Source organism: Malaclemys terrapin, chromosome 2 (assembly GCF_027887155.1).
Source record: "Malaclemys terrapin pileata isolate rMalTer1 chromosome 2, rMalTer1.hap1, whole genome shotgun sequence".
NCBI classification, from domain to species: domain Eukaryota; kingdom Metazoa; phylum Chordata; order Testudines; family Emydidae; genus Malaclemys; species Malaclemys terrapin.
Genome location: NC_071506.1, coordinates 115510189 through 115531578, shown reverse-complemented (window position 1 = coordinate 115531578; position 21390 = coordinate 115510189). Strand labels below are relative to the sequence as shown.

General features: G+C 42.1%; 1 protein-coding gene across 1 annotated transcript in view; it reads right to left on the bottom strand.

Moving 5' to 3' along the window:
* The window catches only part of LOC128831273 (collagen alpha-1(IX) chain-like), a 31304-nt gene extending 11294 nt beyond the window's left edge, over positions 1-20010 (bottom strand). The window contains exons 1-15 of the mRNA XM_054017590.1: positions 20005-20010; positions 18687-18795; positions 16261-16602; positions 15688-15811; positions 14088-14484; positions 12950-13018; positions 12759-12845; positions 10264-10317; positions 7767-7820; positions 7372-7416; positions 6955-7008; positions 6802-6855; positions 4274-4327; positions 2959-3012; positions 1188-1232 (exon numbers count right to left, since the gene is read on the bottom strand). Coding sequence (XP_053873565.1) covers positions 1188-1232; positions 2959-3012; positions 4274-4327; positions 6802-6855; positions 6955-7008; positions 7372-7416; positions 7767-7820; positions 10264-10317; positions 12759-12845; positions 12950-13018; positions 14088-14484; positions 15688-15811; positions 16261-16602; positions 18687-18795; positions 20005-20010 — 1548 coding nt within the window. The remainder of the gene's footprint in view (positions 1-1187; positions 1233-2958; positions 3013-4273; positions 4328-6801; positions 6856-6954; positions 7009-7371; positions 7417-7766; positions 7821-10263; positions 10318-12758; positions 12846-12949; positions 13019-14087; positions 14485-15687; positions 15812-16260; positions 16603-18686; positions 18796-20004) is intronic.
* Positions 20011-21390: the final 1380 nt, after the last annotated feature.

Below are 21390 nucleotides of genomic sequence, written 5' to 3'. Positions count from 1 at the left end.
CAGTGTAGTTGGGGAAGTTCATACATAGCTTGAAATAATATAGCTAAAGAATAACAGAGTGAAATCATTTTGGTAGTAGGAATAAAGTAATGTTTTGTAGGTGAGCTACTGATGGCTTCCAAAATGTGCATCCCTCCGACAGGGGACATTTGCATGATGCATTCCTAAAATCCTGTACCTTCTTTACTGTTCAAACTTTTTAATGCATATTTCATAACTATAAAGGGAAGGGTAACAGCCCTCCTGTGTACAATACTATAATCCCTCCTGGCCAGAGACTCCAAAATCCTTTTACCTGTAAAGGGTTAAGAAGCTCAAGTAACCTGGCTGACACCTGACCCAAAGGACCAATAAGGGGACAAGATACTTTCAAATCTTGGTGCGGGGAAGGCTTTTGTTTGTGCTCTTTGTTTTGGGGGTTGTTTGCTCTTGGAACTAAGAGGGACCAGACATCAATCCATGCTCTCCAAATCTTTCTGAACAAGTCTCTCATATTGTAAGTAACAGCCAGGCAAGGCGTGTTAGGTTTATCTTTGTTTTCTCAACTTGTAAATGTTCCTTTTCGTAGAGTGTTTACCTCTGTTTGCTGTAACTTTGAACCTAGGGCTAGAGGGGGTTCCTCTGGGCTCTTTGAATTTGATTACCCTGTAAAGTTATTTCCATCCTGATTTTACAGAGATGATTTTTACCTTTCTTTCTTTAATTAAAAGCCTTCTTTTTAAGAACCTGATTGATTTTTCCTTGTTTTAAGATCCAAGGGGATTGGAGCTGGACTCACCAGGAATTGGTAGGGGGATAGGGGAGGGAGGGGATGATTAAATCCTCCTTGTTTTAAGATCCCAGGGGTTTGGATCGGTGTTCACCAGGGAATTGGTGGAGGAGTCTCTCAAGGCTACCCAGGGAGGGAAAGGTTTTGGGGTGGGGGAAGACAGAGTTTCCCAAATAACTCATAAATCATTTGGGTGGTGGCAGCAAAAGCAGATCTAAGCTGGTAGTTAAGTTTAGAAGTTTTCATGCAGGTCCCCACCTCTGTACCCTAAAGTTCAGAGTGGGGAAGGAACCTTGACAGCATAGGTGTTCAGTTATTTTCTGGTCCTGTGCTCATTGACAGCAATGGCAAAACTCCCATTGACTTCTGCAGTACAGTATAAAGCACTTAATCCAGGCAAAATAGACCTTCTTTATACCTTTGGCCCATCTTCTCCGGTCTCTCCGGGGGCTCCTGGATAACCCTGAGTGGAAGGAAAAATAAAGGAATGGTCATATAATAGAGTTATCCAAACTTTTATGTTATGTAAAGTGAAAGACATCAGTAAGATCATGATTCTTTGATTGACAGGCATTAGAGCCTTCACCTCCGATCAGTCATGCTTCAGATCAGATATAGACCCTGCAGTAGGCTTCTTGCAAAACATACAGTCAGGTGTAATTTCCTTTAATAATAACAACAATTCCATTACATTTTGATTCTTTTATAAGAAGAATCCTTTCCGAATGGCAGCTCTTTGTAGTCATTTTAAGTAAAGAATTAAAAACCTACAGCAGTGTGATAGGGTATGCACCCCACACAGCCCTGAAAGGATTAGTGTGGGCCTGAAGGGCCAATTAGGGTATCTGGCTGCACCTGGAAGGAGACCCACACTTAACTCAACATGAAGCCCAGCTGGGCAGAAGCAGGCTGGTTAGTATAAAAAGACTGGAAGTTGCAAGCTGAATAAAGCTGTAGGGAGAGTCTACAGTCACTCGCTAAGCACAGAGAAGTGGATAGGAATAAAGCCAGGTGGCAATAACAACCCTGGGATCTATCTCTGTGGGAAAGGTTTACCCAGAGTAGTTGAGGGGAAGAAAGCCTGTAGAAGGCCAAGTAGGAAGAAGCCCAGGGAAAATGCTTCAAGGGTGTGAAGACCTTGTCTGCTGATGGTAGGGTTCCTGGGCTGGAAGCCAGAGTAGTGGGTGGGGCCAAGTTCCCCTATCAGCCACTGGGGAAGTGGTACAGACTGGGAGTTGGCAAAGAGGACTGCCAGGGACAGTATATGGACAGTAGGTTCTGAGGGACTTTGATACCCCAGAAGTGGTAAAATTATATAATGACCTGGCTGGTGGGCTGAGTCACAAGGAAAGCACTGTGAGTCCTAGAGAGTGAGAGGGGCCATGGAGCAAGCGACAGAAGGGGGCACTAGACTGGATGAGAGCTGACGCCCTGACTCAGCCACAAGGGGGCACCCCAGTGGTGAGTGAACCCTGTTATATGTAGATAATGACATGAAATCCACACAGGGGTTGGCTGAGCACACATCTATCTATCATGCAGACCTAAGTCAGAAACCTGCTCTCTGCTGTTTAGGAGAGATTGTTTGGTTGCTTCAAGAGATTTTTTATCTGAATTCTCTTTTCATTTTTGAGGGAGTAGCAACTTTAAATAGTAGACAACACTTGGGAACTAATACATAGGCCAGTTCTATGGGCTCAACCTACCACTTCTAGTAATGGTAACACTGCTCTGGGCCAAATTCGGTCACTCTTATCTTTAGTGGTACCTTACTTCTTGAGTAGTTCCATTGAAATCAACAGGACTACTTCTGGAGTAAGGTATTACACTAGGTGAGTAAAAGTAGGAGACTCTGTCCCTGTATTTGAAGTCTGGTTGCAGCAGTACTACTTGGCAGATGTAGCACCCATTGTGGGCTATCCCTTAATGAGCACATTCTCATTGCCAGCAGTCTTGCTGATTTAAATGGGACTACTTGTGTGAGGGTTCACCAATGCAAATATGGGTTCCAAACAATCAGGCTCTGTATGAGCTAAGTCTACACTACTACATTAGGATTCAGTTCTGCAAGACCTCTGTGCATAAAACTCCCAGTGACCTTAATGGACTTATGTGCACTGAGAAATTGTGTGATCAGGCCCTTACCCTCCGCTCTGATAGAGACACAAGATATGGTTTGGTAGATTTACCCTATATCCTTGTTCTCCGATATCTCCTTTGTTTCCTTTGGCACCAGCAAAGCCCTGGAATAGAGATTTGATAGCTGTTATTCCTGTTCATTTTATTGTTCTTTACTAAACTAAACTTCTATCCCTAAATCCTCCAATTCCATTCTTCAAAGAATTCCTCTCTCTGAGTTCCAAGTCATGATCATCTCTCAAACTGGTAACCAGCATAGTGTGGAAATGAAATAGCCAAGGACCCATGAAAACCTCCATTTTGGGTCCAAATACAGTTGAAGCCACATGTTAGTTAATGATTCTCGGGGCAGAAATGTTAACATGTTGTGTTTTCTAAAATATATTAAACTGCACAATATACAGTAGAAGGGAATACACAGTCATGTAAAATCTGCAGCTCTGTGTAGCTGGGTCACTCTGACCACATGGACTAGTGGATACTACAATTGGGCGGCAGAACTGCTTCTAGGAGGAATTCTGGATAAATCAGTTACACTTCCTCCAAAGGCCCTCACTGCAGTATGTATCCTCCAGAGACCTCCCCCATACACACCTTGGCCAATGGCTTAAAAGCACAATCTGGCTCTTTTCCTTTTCAGTGATGTTCACATATCACATTGGGAAAAGATTTATAGCCTTAGGCAGAGCTCTGAGCTAAGGGTGGTGCACAAACAGTACCACTCAGGAGCAGCCTGGGAAATATTGTAACTCAGACACATCTCTGGGTCCCAATTCCTCCTCTGCTTCCTCCTTGCTCCCAGGGATTATACCAGCCATAAATTATTATATTCCCTTTCCCCCACACACTGGCTCAGCTAGTCTGGCAAGTGAGGAGGCGGGGGGAGCAAAAACCCTGCCCATTCCCTGGCACTGTTCACCCACTCCCTGCCATCCTCTGCCTTGAATGGTCTCTTACAATATGTGCTAACTACTTCTGCTAAACAATCGGTTCCACCTCGCATTTTGCTGTGAGATTGGGAGTACCTTTCCCAGACCTGAAGAAGAGCTCTGTAAAAGCTTGTCTCCAATAGAAGGTATTACCTCACCCACCTTGTCTCTCTAATATCCTGGGACCAATATGGCTGCAACTACACTGCATCCACCTCCAGAAATTAGCTGTTTATCCCAGTGCACTGAGATCCAATGTCCAGATAGTCAGTGCAGGGGTTTCATGAGGGTTTTGCTCCTTTCTAATCCAGCCTTTAACCATTGTAGGGAGTTATCTTTGCTTCCCTCTTTTTTTTAAATGATATTTTAAGTCTAATATATTCATGGCTAGTTGGAGTTGTTTGGGTTTTCCTACAGCAACATGGTGTGGAATTACCTTGGGTCCCACAGGCCCCTGAGGTCCTTGTTTTCCTGGTCTTCCTTGAGAACCCTACTCCACAACAAAACAAAGCCAATGTCTCGCCATTTTAATATAAACAAGGAAAATAACAATGAACAATGAGTGCATCTAGTATGGTTTTAAAAATACATTTTCATGCAGTCAGTTTTGGAAACACCACTTCATTCGAAGTAATATTACATGCTGAATTTGTCTGGATTTTTTTGGAGGGAATCAACATATATAGTCCTCGGTGATAAAGATAATTGCGATTGTACACAGTTGCTGAAGCATGTTAGACATGGCCATTGTTCAACATGTGGAAATTTGTCTGTGTAACGTCATAATTCTGTGCACACAGATTACAGCCACATTCAGTAAAAAAGAGAGCATCTAGTCTAGACACGATAAATGAATCCCCGAGCGCTCTCCCGTCGACTCCTGTACTCCACCACCACAAGAGGTGCAGGCAGAGTCGACAGGGGAGCTGCAGCAGTCGACTCACCGCGGTGAAGACACCACGCTAAGTAGATCTAAGTACGTCATTCACGTAGCTGAAGTTGCGTAACTTAGATCGATCCCCCCAGTGTAGACCAGGGCTTAAGTATTTTCCATTTCTAATTTCCATAATGAGTCTATAATACTTAGATCTGTGAGTATTTTGCTAACCACATCACTATTGTACCACAGTAATTGGTTTAGACACTTATCTTGGTTGCTTCTATATAGTACCCAGAAAATAATGCAGCAATGGCTAACATTGTGATGTCAATTCAAGCTATGACATGCCTTCCAGAGGATGCTACTTTTGAGAATGACTTTGCAGCAGGGCAGCTTGACTCACCCAGAGCTCGTATACATCTTGGCATTAACAGGCCAGATCCTCAGCTGGCGTAAGCCATCAGAGTTCTGTTACAAGGCAAGGGTGCTATGACAACTGAAGATCTGCCACAATGAGTATTATTATCTGGTACCAGTTTTTTATTCTGCCCTATTTCTGGCTTAAATGTAGTGGGCCACGAATGCATTATTTGCCTCAAAGAATCTAATTGGGAAAGGCTTATTGCAGGTGCAGATCAGGTTTTCTGAGATGAGTTTAGTGAGATGAGTCATTCTTTACCATAGAGCACAGGGCCACTGCTCCCAGGCACTCAGGCTCTCTGAGCACAGCAAACACAAAATGGTTCAAGCAGGGACATTCCTGTGTGGTGCTCCTGTTGCTCTGTGGAGGAGGCCTGGAATAGTGAGCTCCTTTAGGCATCTGTGGCCCTGTCATAGTTATGTCCCAGTTATAGATGTATCACAGTCCCAGTAAATTGAGGGGAATAGAATTTGGGGGTCTATTCAAGCCGAAGCCCTATTTTAGCCCAAGCTTGTTGCTTATACCGAAGATACACTAGCATCCCAGGAACTAAGGACTGTTGTTTTTCCCCACACTAGTCAAGCAAGTGCCATGATACTGCTTACTGTGATTCTAGATTAGAGTAACGGAAAATGATAAAATTCAATAAAGACCAGGGCAAAGTACTACACTTAGGAAGGAAAAATCCAATGCACAACTACAAAATGGAGAATAACTAGCTAGGCAGAGGTACAGTTGAAAAGTACCTCTGGGGGTTGTAGTGGATCACAAAGTGAATGAGTCAACAATGTGATGCAGGTGTGTAAAAGCTTCATATCATTCCGGGGGTGTATCAACAAGAAAGTCGTACATAAGACACAGGAGGTAATTGTTCCACTCTATTCAGCATTGGGGAGGCCTCAGTGGAGAATTGTGTCCAGTTTTTGTCCAGTTTTGTGTGCCACACCTTAAGGAAGATGCGGACATATTGGAGAGAGTCCAGAGGAGAGCAACAAAAACAATAAAAGTTTTGAAAATATGACACATGAAGAAAGGTTAAGAAAACTGGGTTTGTTTACTCTTGAGACAAGAAGAATGAGGAGGGACCTGATGATAGTCTTGACATATGTTAAGGGCTGTTACAAAGAGATAAACAGATTTAGGTTAGATATTAGAAAAAGCTTTCTAACTATAGGGATAGTTAAGTTCTGTAATAGGTTGACAAGGAGTAATTGGAGGATTTAAAGACAGGTTAGAGTTAGATAAACAGCTGTCAGGGAAGGTCTAGGTAGAGTTACTCCTGCCTTCATGTGTGGGGATGGACTAGATGACCTCTTCAGGTACATTTCTATGATAAAATGGGAAAAACAAAAGAATCCTGGGATAGTAAGAACAAGTGTTAGATTTTAATTGTTGCTTTTAAAGAAATTCAAACAGGGGAAGACAGGAACTTAAACATGAAAAGAGAGTCATTCTGACAAAAGAGAAAATACATTGATGACTGAACTGAATGTTGGCTTAACATTACACAGCTAAAAGTTACGATTGAACACCTGGTGCCATGGGAACATGGTTATTTACAGCATTCACATTGTTGGACCTAATTTTTCAGCTTTATATAGACAGTGCAAAAAGACAAAGCCTGACAGATACGAACTACTTGCAATAAATTGCCATCTCATACCGTCTCTCCTGGATCACCAGAGCCACCATCCTCACCACTCCCACCAGCATCCCTCTGAAATGCAAAACCAGCTGTTACTTCTGGCTTCAGATTCTCTACAGCATTTAGAAGCTTCCAGTGACAAACACAGAAAGAGAGAGACTGATCACTTACAATTTCTCCTTCTATTCCAGATTCACCCTGAGGTCCAGGCAAACCAGGTTCACCCTATGACAGAGAAGGACCAGAAACAAATTACCTTCTTTGTTTAGAAAGGGTCTATCCTGCTGTTGACACACCACTCATTCTGACAATTAACAGATGGGCTCATTTTCTCTTCTGTGCTCAGATCCTTTCCCATGAGAAATCATTGATGATTGTTATTGTGCCTAGGGAACCCCATTCAAGGATCAGGGCCCTAGTATGCTAGGCCCTAAGCAAACAAGTAACAAAAGACAGTCTTTTCCCCAGACAGTTTACAATCTAGATGTAGGACAAGACAGGTAAACAAGGATGAGGGGGCTGGGAGGACAAGCTAACAATAAAACAAGCAAAGTTTAGCATAAAAGCAGAATAATATTTTCATGTTACCTTTTTCCCTGGGGGGCCAAGTTCACCTGTTTCACCAAGGAAACCCTGAGGGAGTAATGCAATGTTATTCATTTAACCCTCGAAAGAAGAAAAAGCGGCATAGTTTTATACCTTCATGTTTTGCTTTTCCAGAAATTTTAAATTACTTTCACTTTTCAGAACTGTATAAGAATGACATTAAAAAATATAGTAATATGCAAATCAGTTTCTGTCCTATGATAAGCGAGTAGTTAATGAATGATAGCAGTCAAAAGAAAACAATGATCGGTATTTATTCTGAATCTACTCTGAAACCTATTCTACTTAGATGATTCTAATCAAACTCTTGCCCATCCCCTGCAATGCCTCACACAGCATATGTACAAATGCATTGGATTTACTTTCTGCCTACTTACCATAGCTCCTGAATATCCAGAGGATCCTTCGGAACCTGGTGGTCCTGGCTCACCCTGCCAAACATTGCATAGATATTTAATTACAAGTCTCTAGTGCATTACAGATAAATGGACACAAGACTGGCACCCAGTTTTCAAGCTGACATTACTCTTATGTGATCCATGTTAGTGCATAAATGAAGAACAAAGCTGCTTCTGCCACATGTAGCTTTAAAACACCTGCTACCCCAAGATAGTACTAGCCGTCTGTCACAGAAGTGAGGTTGCTTTGTAAGAATTTAAGAATGCTGTGCGTTGATCTGGTTATTTGGACGTTAGTTATACGAATTTATTGATTGAGTTTAATAGAGGCTGCTGGGAAAAAACACAAGCAGGAAAGGACAAAAATGGCTTGAGATAAGCCACTGCCTGGTAAACATTTCAGGCTGGTTAAGAGACGATGCCTGAGCTTCTAGTTGTGAAGGTCCTACCTCCAGAATACAGCCAAGTCAAAAAGCTTTATTTCCCAGTGCTCGGGACCAGGCACTCAAAAGGACTATAACCAGTTTAAAAGACACTTTCTGTCCAGAGGTGGGGCAGTTGTGACTGAGAAGCTGTTCACACTGACACCTGAGTGGATGGCATCAGTCACCAGAGAGGGTGTCACATGTGCGGTTAGCCCTGTAACCACGGAACTACCAATTTCTTTTTAAAAATTAAACAGGGACTTTATGTACAGTCTCCAGACAGGGCCCAGCAGAAGGCCTGTCATATAGAAACCCCAGTTACATCCAGTTTTAAGGACATAAATGGTTCCTAAGTCTTGTGTGGGCCATTCTACACAGGAATGAATTTTAAGTTATTTGAATGAAGTTGTATAATGCGTCTGTACCAACTCCAGGTCCGAGCAAAGGTGAATGTGCTGAAAAGGAGGGAGGGTCTCTTGAGATTCCTCAGGTTGTTTTTTTCCCCTCTACTTTGCTCCCGCTCACCCGCAACCCTGCTTTGCAGTGACCTCGCTCTGACTGACCCCAGGACAGGCCCCTTCTGGAACCTAGTGATGCCACTCTGAGCATTAGTCACAGGGGGGATAAGGGTGGGGACACACATTCGAGAGAGCAGTGTGAGTTGCTCTCTCCTACTTGGGGGAACAGAGTGAGCCGTTTTTATAAGGCATATATGCGAGTGCAAGTCAATCCCAGAAGCGAGGGACAGGCCTGGGTCAGCAAAGTACATAAACATCTGTTTAACTCTAAGCCCATAAGTAATCTCATGGACGTTAACAAGGCTGCTCATGTGCTTAAAATTATGCATATGTTTGCACGGTGCTGAATCAGACTCTAAACTTGGGGCCCAAACTCTAGCTCTTTGCCTGGCAGCACAACAGGTTGCCACTTCACTAGTCCTTAATAACAATGAACAGATAGGCTTCCTGCCCCCACCCCAGCTAGTAAATAAATGAAGGGGCCATACCCTTGGTCAGGGCCGGCTCCAGTGTTTTTGCCGCCCCAAGCAGCTGGGGGGAAAAAAAAGCCACGATTGGCGGCACTTCGGCGGGAGCTCTGCCGCCGCCACTGCTTCATCCTTCAGCGGCAATTCGGCGGCAGGTCCTTCCCTCCTAGAGGGACTAAGGACTTGCCGCCGAAGACCCGGACGTGCTGCCCCTTTACGTTGGTCGCCGCCCCAAGCACCTGCTTGCTGCGCTGGTGCCTGGAGCCAGCCCTGCCCTTGGTCCAGGATCACCTGTTCTTCCAGGAGCGCCTTTTGCTCCTTTGTATCCCTATGGAAATATTTCACTGTGTGACTTTACTTCTAAAGACAAATAGCATGCTCTTATTTTTCTACAGCTTTCTTTGCTATACCCAGGATCTGACCTATCAATATTTCACACACACTCTTCCACATCTGCCCATAAAGGTCTTGTGTACTGAACAGAGGGAAGGATACTATCTTAACATGTAGGATATAGTGGGAAAAAATGGGTTGCAGAAGAACCTCCCTCATTCTCATTAGTGAAGCTGAGAGGATTTGTGAATTATGGAATTTTGTGACTTAGCAAGAGAACAACATAGAATTAAAAAAGGATCACAGCACCACAAGATGTACTTTATTTATTTGAAAGGAGTAGTTTAGTGTTAATCATGTAAGCATATTTCACAGTATATTGGTAGATGTTCTGCAGCATATTTTCCAGAAGAAACAAAGTAATGGGCCCAATTCTGAGACGAGTTAAACAACTCCTGCAATTTCAATAGTGGATGAGCAGTCTAAGTACCTGGCAGGATTAGGGTCAAAGTTTTTGATTTTGAGCTTGACCTATTAGGAACTAATGGAACAAAAGAATCACTAATGCCCTAACACAGAGCTAATCCAGCTCCCATGAAAGCCAATGGAAAGACTATGTTTGACTTAAGTGCAGTTGGATTGGGCCCTGAGATTACAATTTTAAGAATGTTTTGCATTGCTACCCTCATCCAGGTCCACTCATCCCTTCACCAAATTAATAATGGTCAATTACCTGTCTTCCTTGAAATCCTGGGAAGCCTAGAGCACCTTGATCACCTTTTTCACCCTGCAAAGCAAAGCACATGAAAATGCACAGGAAATGTTGCGTTGCGTGAGGGCAGCTGCAATCAGTGACAGAGACCACATTTTAAAAACACAGATGGGTGGTACTCTCCTTAGTTCCTACCTGGGATTTCTGTGCATTATTCTAAGGTCACTCTGCTAACAGTCCCTAATGTGTGACGCCTCTTTGCTTACCAAAATCCAAATATGATGAGACAATGGCTCTTATATTGGCCCCAATATCTAAAGTGAGAGTCACAAGCCACTAATCCCTAGGATGGAAAAAGTCTAAAAATAAAATAATAATTATTTGTTATTCCAGCAGCATTTAAAAGGCTGTTGTCTTCATAGCATCTACGTGCCAGCCTTTTGCACATCTTAGATTAAAGGCACAAACATTTCCCGAGGATAGGACATGATCCTGAGAGATGCTGAACACCCCTAACATCCATTGAATTTGCTGGGAAGTGAGGGTGCTCAGGGCTTCTCAGGGTCAGGTCCATAGGGAGGAACTATCCCATGATCACCCTCAGTACCATAACTTTAAAGACCATAAAGCAGAAATAATAATTTTAGTGGCAAATTGGGTATCCTGTAGAGGTTTGGTTTCATGTTGCAGTGCTTGAGATGGGATCAGTGAGAGCAGCACAGTGCAGCATATGTCACAGAGCTTTATACTGAGCAGAGGGAGATTTGGCTCCAAAATATGAATCAGAAAGTTCAGAGTCTGTTATATGAATAGCACCCAGTGCTATTTTTAAACTCTTTTTTATGAATCTTCTAAAAACCCAATGAAATCAGCGCCAGACTCCAAAATGCAAACAATAATTTGCATACATGCTTGCTTTAGAATCCTACTCATAAATGAAAATACCACAGAGTTTAGGGCTCAGGTTTCCAAAAGGCCCAGCCTTTGTCGGGACATGGAACAACCTGATCCTGCAAAATCTATACCCACAAGAGAGCTGTGACTGAAATGTACACCACCATTCAAAGGCAGGCACAAATAAGGCAAGAAGGAGTACAAGTACTTATGAAATTCTGGCTCCAGTTAAATGAATGGGAGTCTGTCATTGAGTATGTCTACACTGCAAAGAAAAACTCGCAGTGCCGAGTCTCAGAGTCCAGCTCAATTGACTTGTGCTTGGGCTGTGGGGCTAAAAATTGCAGTTTAGGTGTTCCCGCTCAGGTTGGCACCCAGGCTCTGAAATCTGGTGAGGTGGGAGGGTCTCAAATTGACTCCAATGGGGCCAAGATTTCACCCCTAGCCTTTAAGGCTTTAAAAAGAAACTTAAACAAACTTTTTTTAAAATGGCCAATGTGACGCATGACTAGAAAGGGTTCAGCATCCTGCAGGATAAATGACTCAGATTCAACCCTTAAAAACATATGGGGAGATATTGTTTATGGTTTTGTGTATTTACATATATATTGGTAGAGGTCAACAATGTAATCAAACAGTCCCTGTCTATGCTGTATTCCATTAATTCAGAGATCAAGAGAACATCTTAGCATTTAAATGAACTGTAAACATAGGATATCGCTGTATTCATCTCTCTTTGAAATGTATAGCCAAGCATCTGCGAATGGTAGAAAAACAGGCAATTGCCTTATGTTAATTTGTGTAGCTAATTACCGGTGATGCTTAGGAAATAGACCTACTTCAAAGGCGCCCTGATTGCATATTGTTCTCCTAAGGAGTCCGACCTGTCGAAGAAGGCCTGGCATTGTATAAAAGACCCTTGTGTCCTGATCCTGTCATCTCAGATCTGCTTGAGGTTTCATGCGGGGGAAGCCTAAGCCATAAGGACTGAGATCCCAGTTCTGACTGGACCGCCCTGAATATAAATATTGGACTATAATCTATGGACTATTTCAGAAGAACTCTTTGCATCTACAAAGTTCTCCATCCCTGCTATGAATCTGACTCTCAAGATCGACTCATGTCTGTATGTATACTGTTCTTTTAACCAATCCTCTCTCCCTTTTCTTTTTTAATAATTTTAGATTAGTTAATAGAATCGGCTGTAAGAGTGTATTTGGGTAAGATTTGGAATATTCATTAACCTGGAAGGTAATGTGTTTTTATATGATGAATAAGATTTTAATTAATCCTCATCGTATTTGACTTGGGTGTCTAGGTGGAGGCCTGAGGCTGGGTTACTTCAATGGAACTGTGTTGTTGACTTCTGAGTAACCAGTGAGGTATAACAGAGACTGTTTTGTGCTGGTTTGGTAAATCTAAGTATTGGAATATCCACCAGCTTTGGGGATTGCCTGCCCCATTCTTTGCACTTCACCCTAATTGAGTGACCTCAGCTGGCTCCCCTGGGCCTCCAGTCACAGCCAACATTACAAATTTGTTTACATTTTCTGAAATCCTTACACTTCACTCTCCATTCAAAGCTAACTCTACATTAGTTAATAATAAATTGCTCTTCTTACCTTTGGACCAGGAAGGCCAGCATAACCTGGTTCTCCAGGCTGGCAGTTGCAATCCTTTCTAGTTTCCATAAGTCCTGAGCTAGCACACTTGGGAGAAAACACAAACACACATTTGAACTATGTTTTCCTTCTGCATTTAAAGTGAAATTTCCATATTTATAAATCCACTGAATGTGCTTTCGGGAACTTACCCGGTCATCTTCCTGCAAGGGACAAAAAGAAAAAAAAGTGAAAAATGGGGACAGGAATTTAATTGTAATCTGAGAAAGCATGTGTATTATCTGTAGTCTAAACTCACCACTCCAGGTATTTCACAACAGGTTTCATCCACTGCCTGGTTATGGTCTGTGTAAAGCTGTAGTTGCTGCACATCAACCTATTGAATCAATGGGGAAATGCTGAAATTCCAGGAAAGCTTCACCCGCATTATAATCTCTCTGTCTGTCTGTCCCCCCATCACCACAATATCTAAACACCTCCCAAATACTGAACGGTTGGCATAGCATTAATATTTTCTTCCCAGCCTGTGGGAGAGAGAGCTTGATAAGTTTATGGGCATTTCAATTTGTATTTGTGTTTGTATGTGAGCGAGTGGTTGTATTGTGCTGTGGCGTCTGTCTGTGAAGGACTTGCTGAGGGAAAACTACAACGAAGCAGTATGTTTGCATGTAGTTGGGAGAGTGGTTTGGACTGAAATCCTTCTTCTCTCTTGCCGGAGTGAGTTCCATAACTCTAGCCCCTGTAAAAGTTCTGTCTCCTGTACTACGGAGCCTCCCCTTATGGGCTGACAGTCTCACTGCTCCCGTGGTAGGTCATTGTTGTGGTAGGTAATGGGCACAGAGGGAGAACTCAGATAGTGAGAATGAATCCCATAGACTACTTTGAATATAAAGGACAGAGACTTTGAACTGTACCCTCTATTCAGTGGGGAAACAGTGCAGAGAGCCGATTGTGGGAGTGATATATTTATAGCAACTTCTCATGTTAAGGACTGCAGCATTTTGTACCAGGACGTGTGGCTTCATTGCTAGATAGTAGAGGCCAGAGCCTCAGCTCCAGTAGAGTGCAAATGAAATTGAACAAACCCTGTTTTCTGATCCTCAGTTCAGAATGGGGAGTGCAAGTCTGATTTCAGTGGCATCCAAGACAGGCTGGGCACATTGGAAAAAAGGTTAGTGAAGTAAAAGGCTCATGTCACAGACACATAAGCCAACATGAGTCCATATTTCCAGTAAGTCAGAGTGATGTATGATCCCTTTTTGAATGTTTCTGAACAGTCTAGGTTAAGGATAAATCTATATATAGTAAGGTGCATGGCTTGGTACTTACCAGCGGAGTAACATCATCCTTTATTCTCCTGGCCAAAACACTATCTCCATCTGTTCTGATTGCTCCATCATGAGTGACAGGGGCTGTGCCCACTTGCTGGCAATCTACATACAAAGTAATATAGTGTCTCCTGGCATACAGAGCGAGCTTGTGCCATGCCCCATCGAAAAGCTTCTCCAAGTTCTCAAAGGTGGTGAGCTCACTACCTGTTGCTGCTCCTGCTGCATTATATATGTCAACTGCATAGCTCTCACCATACAGACGCAGCCTGAACTGATCAGCACCTTCTCTGTCCATCACCTTCCACAGATCCCAGACCACCTCTGAGGTGTCCTCTCTCATTCTGAAGGTGGAGACTACAGAGAATTCCTGGGGGAACCCATATGGGAGAATAAATCTAGAAAAGAAATGTATGAAAAACCTAAGAAACGCTACACCTTAGCATCTGTGTTCAACATCAAGTCCCCTTGAAAATGTTTGTTTTCCATTAACAACATTTGTCATGGGAAATACTGACTCTCATAGACTTTAAGGCCAGAAAGGACCATCATGATCATATAGTCTGACCTCCTTCACATCGCAGGCTACAGAACCTTACCCACCCACTCCTGTAATAGGCCCATCACCTCTGGCTGAGTTACTGAAGTCCTCAAACCTTGATATAAAGACTTCAAATGGCAGTGATTCCACCATTTACTTTAGTTCAAACCAGCAAGTGACCTGTGCCCCATGCTGCAGAGAAAGGTGAAAACCCCCCAGGGTCTCCACCAATATGACCTGGGGGGAAATTCTTTGTGACCCCCAAATATGGGGATCCATTAGACCCTGAGCATATGGGCAAGACCCACCAGCCAAACACCTGGGAAAGACTTCTCTGTAGTAACTCAGAACCCCCCCCATCTAGTGTCCCATCTCCGGCCATTGGGAGTATTTGCTACTAACAGTTGCAGATGGCCATACACCACTGTAGGCAACCTCATCATGCCTTCCCCTCCATAACCATATCAAGCTAGGTCTTAAAACAAGTTAGGTTTTTTGCCCTCACTGCTCCCCTTGGAAGGCTGTTCCAGAACTTCACTCTTCTGATGGTCAGAAACCTTAGTCTAATTTCAAGCCTAAACGTATTGATGGTCAGTTTATATCCATTTTTCTTGTGCCAGCATTGGCCCTTAACTTAAATAACTCCTTTCTCTCCCTGGTGTTTATCCCTCTGATGTGTCCCTCTCGATGGAAAGGGATTAACTATATAGAGCAGTGGTTTCAAAATCACAGCTATATCTCTAGTGCAGACTGGGCCTTTTTGTCTAAAGAAGCCCATATGTCTGGAATTGAGGAATGAAGTATTACAGATAGTCAGAGGACAATGTTATAGTCTCATGCCACAGTAGATGAGGATTCTTGGGACTCTTCATTGCCCATTGACTTATATGGAGCTATACCGATTTAAACCAACTGAGCATCTGACACATTAATTTGAATCTATACTTCAGTGCACATACTGAAGTTCACTGAAACAAAATATTAAGATGTTAACAAGATTAAGGGGTTTACATAATCCCAATTTAAAGGCCTAATAGGTTGTTGATGTCATTTTACATACCTGGTTTCTCTTCTGACTTGCACGCTTGGTCCAAGCTGATAAGCTGTCAGGTCGCTTTGTGATCCGGGAACAATACTAACTCCAGAAGCCCTGCGTACTTCTAGTTCTTCCAATAGATCAGTGACTAAAATGGAACAGCGGTCAACATGACTAACATGAAAATGGTGAAAAAAGTCATCACGTGTTTGGATAAGGAGCTACCACCAACATATGGAATGGATGGTAATGTTCCCAACAAGGGGAGGGAGATGTTCCCAACCTTTCTGACTGAGTAGAGTTGGAGAAAAAGTAGTGTTGGCCACAGCTAATGTCCTGTTATCTAGGAGTAACATAAGAGTGAGCAGAAAAGAAAATAGGAAGAAAATGAAATATTACATCATAATAACAAAATGAGCCTGGGATAGAAATTGGGCAAATTAAGATATACTTTCGCTTGTTCAGCCTTAGACATTTCTCGTTCCAAACTGGTTTGTATTTGGACATGCAGCTGCTATATGGATAATAGTATGCTACAGCAGTTGTATACATGTGTCATAGAGGGAAAAATAAGGAAAGAATAAAGATTATACATACCTTGTGCTTCTCTTGAGACTTCAGGAACTGGGAAAAGATTTTTCTCTTCACTGAATGATGCCTTAACTGTCAAAGTTGTATCATCTCTGCCATCAACATAGTATTTTGTTGGGAAAGTGTGTTTCTCTCTGTCCAGGTAATAACCTGAAGATGACGACTCATAATATCCAGCTGTGGTTTCCTCTGGGTAATATCTACCAGGATAGTCTGTGAGGTAAGGGATGCTTGTGGATGTCATCTTGAAATCATCTTCTGATTTATAGCCATCATAAGATGTACTTCCTAATTCAGGCAAATAAGAGTATGATTCTGCCGCTATTTTCCTATAGGTGTCTTCGTCACCTAATACATTTTTGAGATACCAATAATAATAAAACATTAATCACACACACAGGCACAATAAAGCACTTTTTATACTAAGGCCCAGATCCTAGCTCTCATTGGTATCAGTGGGAATTAGGAACCTAGCTTTCTCTCAAGATCTGGGCCTAAATTCTCAGTGCAGTGCTTTTTGGTATAGCCATAACTATGTCAATGAAAAAGATGGTTCTAGCCAACCATATCACCAGTCTGAGGTTTTTGAAAAACAAACAGCAGAGATCCGAATAAATACAGGGAGGCTAATAACAAAAATTTTAAAAACCCATAATTAAGAATCTAATTATTCTTTCCATCAAGTCTATATTTATTTTCTATTTGTCGAGCTGCTTAGGTGGGAACTGAGCCACCACAGATGTTATCATAGCTGTTTCTGACTCGGTTTGGAACATAACTGAGGACACTGAATCTCTCTTAGGCCTGGTCTACACTGAAAAAGTTATATAGGCATAGCTATGTCAATCAGGGATGTGAAAAATCCACACACCTGACTGAAGTACCCATTCTGATATAACCCACAGTGTGGATGCAGCTATGCTGATGGAAGATGGATTCTGTCAACATAGCTAATGTTATTTGAGGAGGTAGTGTTCCTACACCAACAGAAAAACCTCTTCGATGTAGGCGGCATCTACATGACTGGGCTATGCTGACGTAATTATGCTGGTATAATTTCATAAGTGTAAACATAGCCTTAGCCACTTTGAGCCTGAATTTTAAAATTAGACAATCACACTTATGTATGCAAACACAAGCATTTGTTTGTAGGCCTAAACACTACTGTAAATTGGACTAATGAAGTAGTCATCAGCATCTCAGTATTCAGCTTGTTACTTTTCATTGATGTGTTAGTATATGAGGTCTGGAAACAAATTAAAGGCTTGTGTTTCACTTTTAGGTGTACTGTGTTCTTTTGTGTATTATTTCTATTAGAAATTGGATGAACTCTAAATGCTGTCATGCCATGCAGTGGTTTTATTTTAATTTATAATATATTTGCATGTAAATAGCATTTTGTTGCATAAACATAGGAATTTATTTACTCATAGAGGCTACTGTATAGCTTGTCTTACTATAGGACCCAATCCTGCAGTCTCCCAATACGTATTCAAGAACTGCAGGATCAGGAGAATCATAGAACTGGAAGGGACCTCGAGAGGTCATCTAGTCCAGTCCCCTGCACTCAAGGCAGGACTAAGTATTATCTAGACTATCCCTGACAGGTGTTTGTCTAACCCCTGCTCTTAAAAATCCCCAATGATGGAGATTCCACAACCTCCCTAGGCAATTTATTCCAGTGCTTAACCACTCTGACAGTTAGGAAGTTTTTCCTAATGTCCAACCTAAACCGCCCTTGCTGCAATTTAAGCCCCTTGCTTCTTGTCCTATCCTCAGAGGTTAAGAAGAACAATTTTTCTCCCTCCTCCTTGTAACAACCTTTTATGTACTTGAAAACGGTTAATGGGTTTATAGCTCACACTGGGTAAGTCTACACTGCAATTAAACACCTGTGGTTGATCCATGTCAACTGACTTGGGCTTGCACCGCTCAGGCTGTGAGGTTGTAAAACTGCAGTGTAGATATGTGGGCTTGGGCGGAAGCCCAGGATCTGGAACACAGTGAGTGGAGAGGGTCTCAGAGCCTGGGCTCCAGTCTGAACCCAAACGTCTACACCACAATTTTGGAGCCAAAGCCCAGCAAGCCTGAGTCAACTGACACAGGCCAGCAGTGGGTGTTTAATTATAGTGTAGACATAGATTCAGTCACACAAACTAATCTTGAATCAGCCCCTTTCATGCTATATTTCTACTGCTTTTTATCTACAGATGTTAATGTGCTTTTTTCAATTAATCAATGGGTATTTAAATAATTGGCTTCACCATCTCATGCTAATTTTTCAGCACTGTGCTCATCATTAAATTTCAAATAGCACATCAAAGAACCAAATGAAAAGGTGTCATCAAGGTCATTGGCAATCATTCTGGTAAAATATTTACTTTTTTATCATATTTGTTTTTGGAGAAGTTAATTGATTTATCAGCTTGTACCTGAATGGTATCCAGAGTGCTCTTGTCCATTGACAAGAAAGGACTGCACAGCAAGAAAGACACAGGCAAGTACCCTTGTCCCAGCTCTGTTCCATGGCACAGATGAAATCTGGCAAAAAGAATCAGGAAACATGATTGGAACTAAAAGTCATCCTCAGCTTATGGCAAAACAACAGGGTCTTTGTGGAGATGCTGCAGCCCCTATACCTAGCAATTTACATTACAGCATAGTGGAGTATGTTATAAACTGAGGCAAGATAGTAATATAGCAAACTGCTGTGAAGAGTAAAAGAAAGAAAGAAAGAGAAAGAAAAGATTAGTTACAAGGTAAACTTACCACTACATAATTCTTTGTTATAAAACTAAAAGATTGTAATTGTTAAAATACAGCATGGTTTGCCTTTTGTGCATAAACTTGTACATAATAATCAGTGACAGGACTTGATCACATTAAGAAAATGTGGTGTTTTGCACCCAGTTCTACTTACAGCTACTTAAATGCCTCATCTTATACACTGTTCCAAATCCACATACTTCCTCAGAGAGAACATAAAATGCTTCACTCTACACCACCAGGATGCATTTCTCCTTTGCAGAGAAAGTGTCCTTCTCCTGCTCTGGCAGTCTCTGGGGCTTCAACCCATGTTAAGTTAAGCATATGCCTAAGTGCTTTCCTGAACAGGGATTCTTTCCTGAATTTTGAACAAAGCTTGAGAAATTTTGTACCACACAGTGTGTGAATGAAAAATCACATATCCAGCAAGCTACTGTGTGGGAGAAATACATGCAACAAATGGATTGGAGGGCTGGCACAAGCCAAGTGTTGGCAGAACTGAGACCTTAATTTCAAAAATATAAACTTAACTCCATTACATTTCTACTATTTAATGTTATGTCTAAAAATAGTCATTTTAAAAATTAGGTGGAATATTTATTTTTTAAAAAGCCCACCACAATTTTCCTCTTGGATTAAGCCTGTGTTTGCCCAGTTAATTTTTCATGGCAATTATGAAAAATGCCAAAGAAACTGGTGTCTATAATGAAAGCACTACTAGAAATGTAACTAGAGAGGAGGAAATGAGCAACAGTTTTTCCCAGTGTATAAGAATTATTAATCATTGAGTCTAGTCAGGAACGTGAATAAAAAGAACCAACTGCCAGCAAAGCTGGACATTCCACACTGGAAAAAAAAATATTGCAGAGGGACTTCTGCAAACACCGGTTTCACAAAAGAAGGGTTCATTGCTTTAAGGACTGGACAGATGTGTGGTTTGCTCACTCCAGCTTGTGAAACCAACAGGCAAGTGCAAAAACTTACTTCCATTGCTGCTTTTGGCCCTGATTCAAGAAACCACTTAAGCAAGTACTTAAGTGCCCTTCCTGAACAAGAATGCTTTTGTGAATGTATGTAAATATAGTGGCTGTATGTAACAAGTTAAAACCCATTTCTCAGTATTGCATTTGCCATTGTTTATAAAATCTCTAATAAAAAAGGACTTCAGCTAAGACTCCATATCTGACCCTGTTGAGACAAGTGATTATAACAAAGTAGTCATTCTGTCTGCCTTTTTCTGCCTGATGTATCAATACATACAGAAACTTTACCAAAAAGTTGCATTTACTTATTTACAACTGAGCGTAAATTAAGATAAAACTTAATGGGTCATTCAACACCATAATATAGCAAAGATTATAATAATTTATGCAAAAATGCGCTGTACAAAAATTCTTACCAATACATTTCTGCCGGAAGTTTTAATTTAATTTTAATATAATATATGCCCATAATGATGCCCAGATCTTTTTCCTGGAGTGGTTACAGTTTCTTCAGAATGCAGCAAGGTATACAGGTTGTCCTTGTTGTTACTTCACACTTAACACTAAATTTCATCTGTTGTTGTGCTGTCCATTCACCCAACTTTGCTAGGGACCTCTGAAATTTCTCAGTATTCTCAAATCTTAACTGATCTAAATAATTTTGTGACATCTACCTATTTTGCCACTTCACTATTAACCCCCCTTTCTATAACATCAGTTCTATCACAGAATTTTAGGGACCACACAGCTATCTTTTGCCATGTTGAAAACTGACCTTCTATTTGTTTTCTTTCTCTTAGCAAGTTTCTATCCATGGCAGTACTTTGACTCTCACTCCATGATTACTTAGGGCAGCAGTTCTCAACCGGGGTCTGGGGGCCCCTGGGGAGAGCGTGAGCAGGTTTCAGGAGGTCCACCAAGCAGGGCTGGCATTAGACTCTATGGGGCCCAGGGCAGAAATCCCAAGCCCTGCTGTACAGGGATGAAGCCAAAGCCCGAGCAACTTAGCTTTACAGGGCATCCTGTGGCATGGGGCCCGGGGCAATTGTCCTGCTTGCTACCCACTAATGCCAGCCCTGGCTTTTATACGCAGAACAGTTGTTGTGGCATAAGTGGACCACGGAATCCTTATAGCATGTTGGGGGGGGGGACTCAGAAAGAAAAAGGTTGAGAACCTCTGACTTAGGGTACATCTACACTGCAAAGAAACCCCACAGCAGTGAGTCTCAGAGCTTGGGTCAACTGACTCGGGCTTGCGGAGCTCACACTGCCGGGTGGAAACTGCAGTGTAGATGTTTGGCCTTCGGATGGAGCCTGAGGTCCAAGATCCTCCCCTCTTCCCTGGTTCCAGAACCCTGGCTGTAGCTACACTGGTACTTTTAGCCCT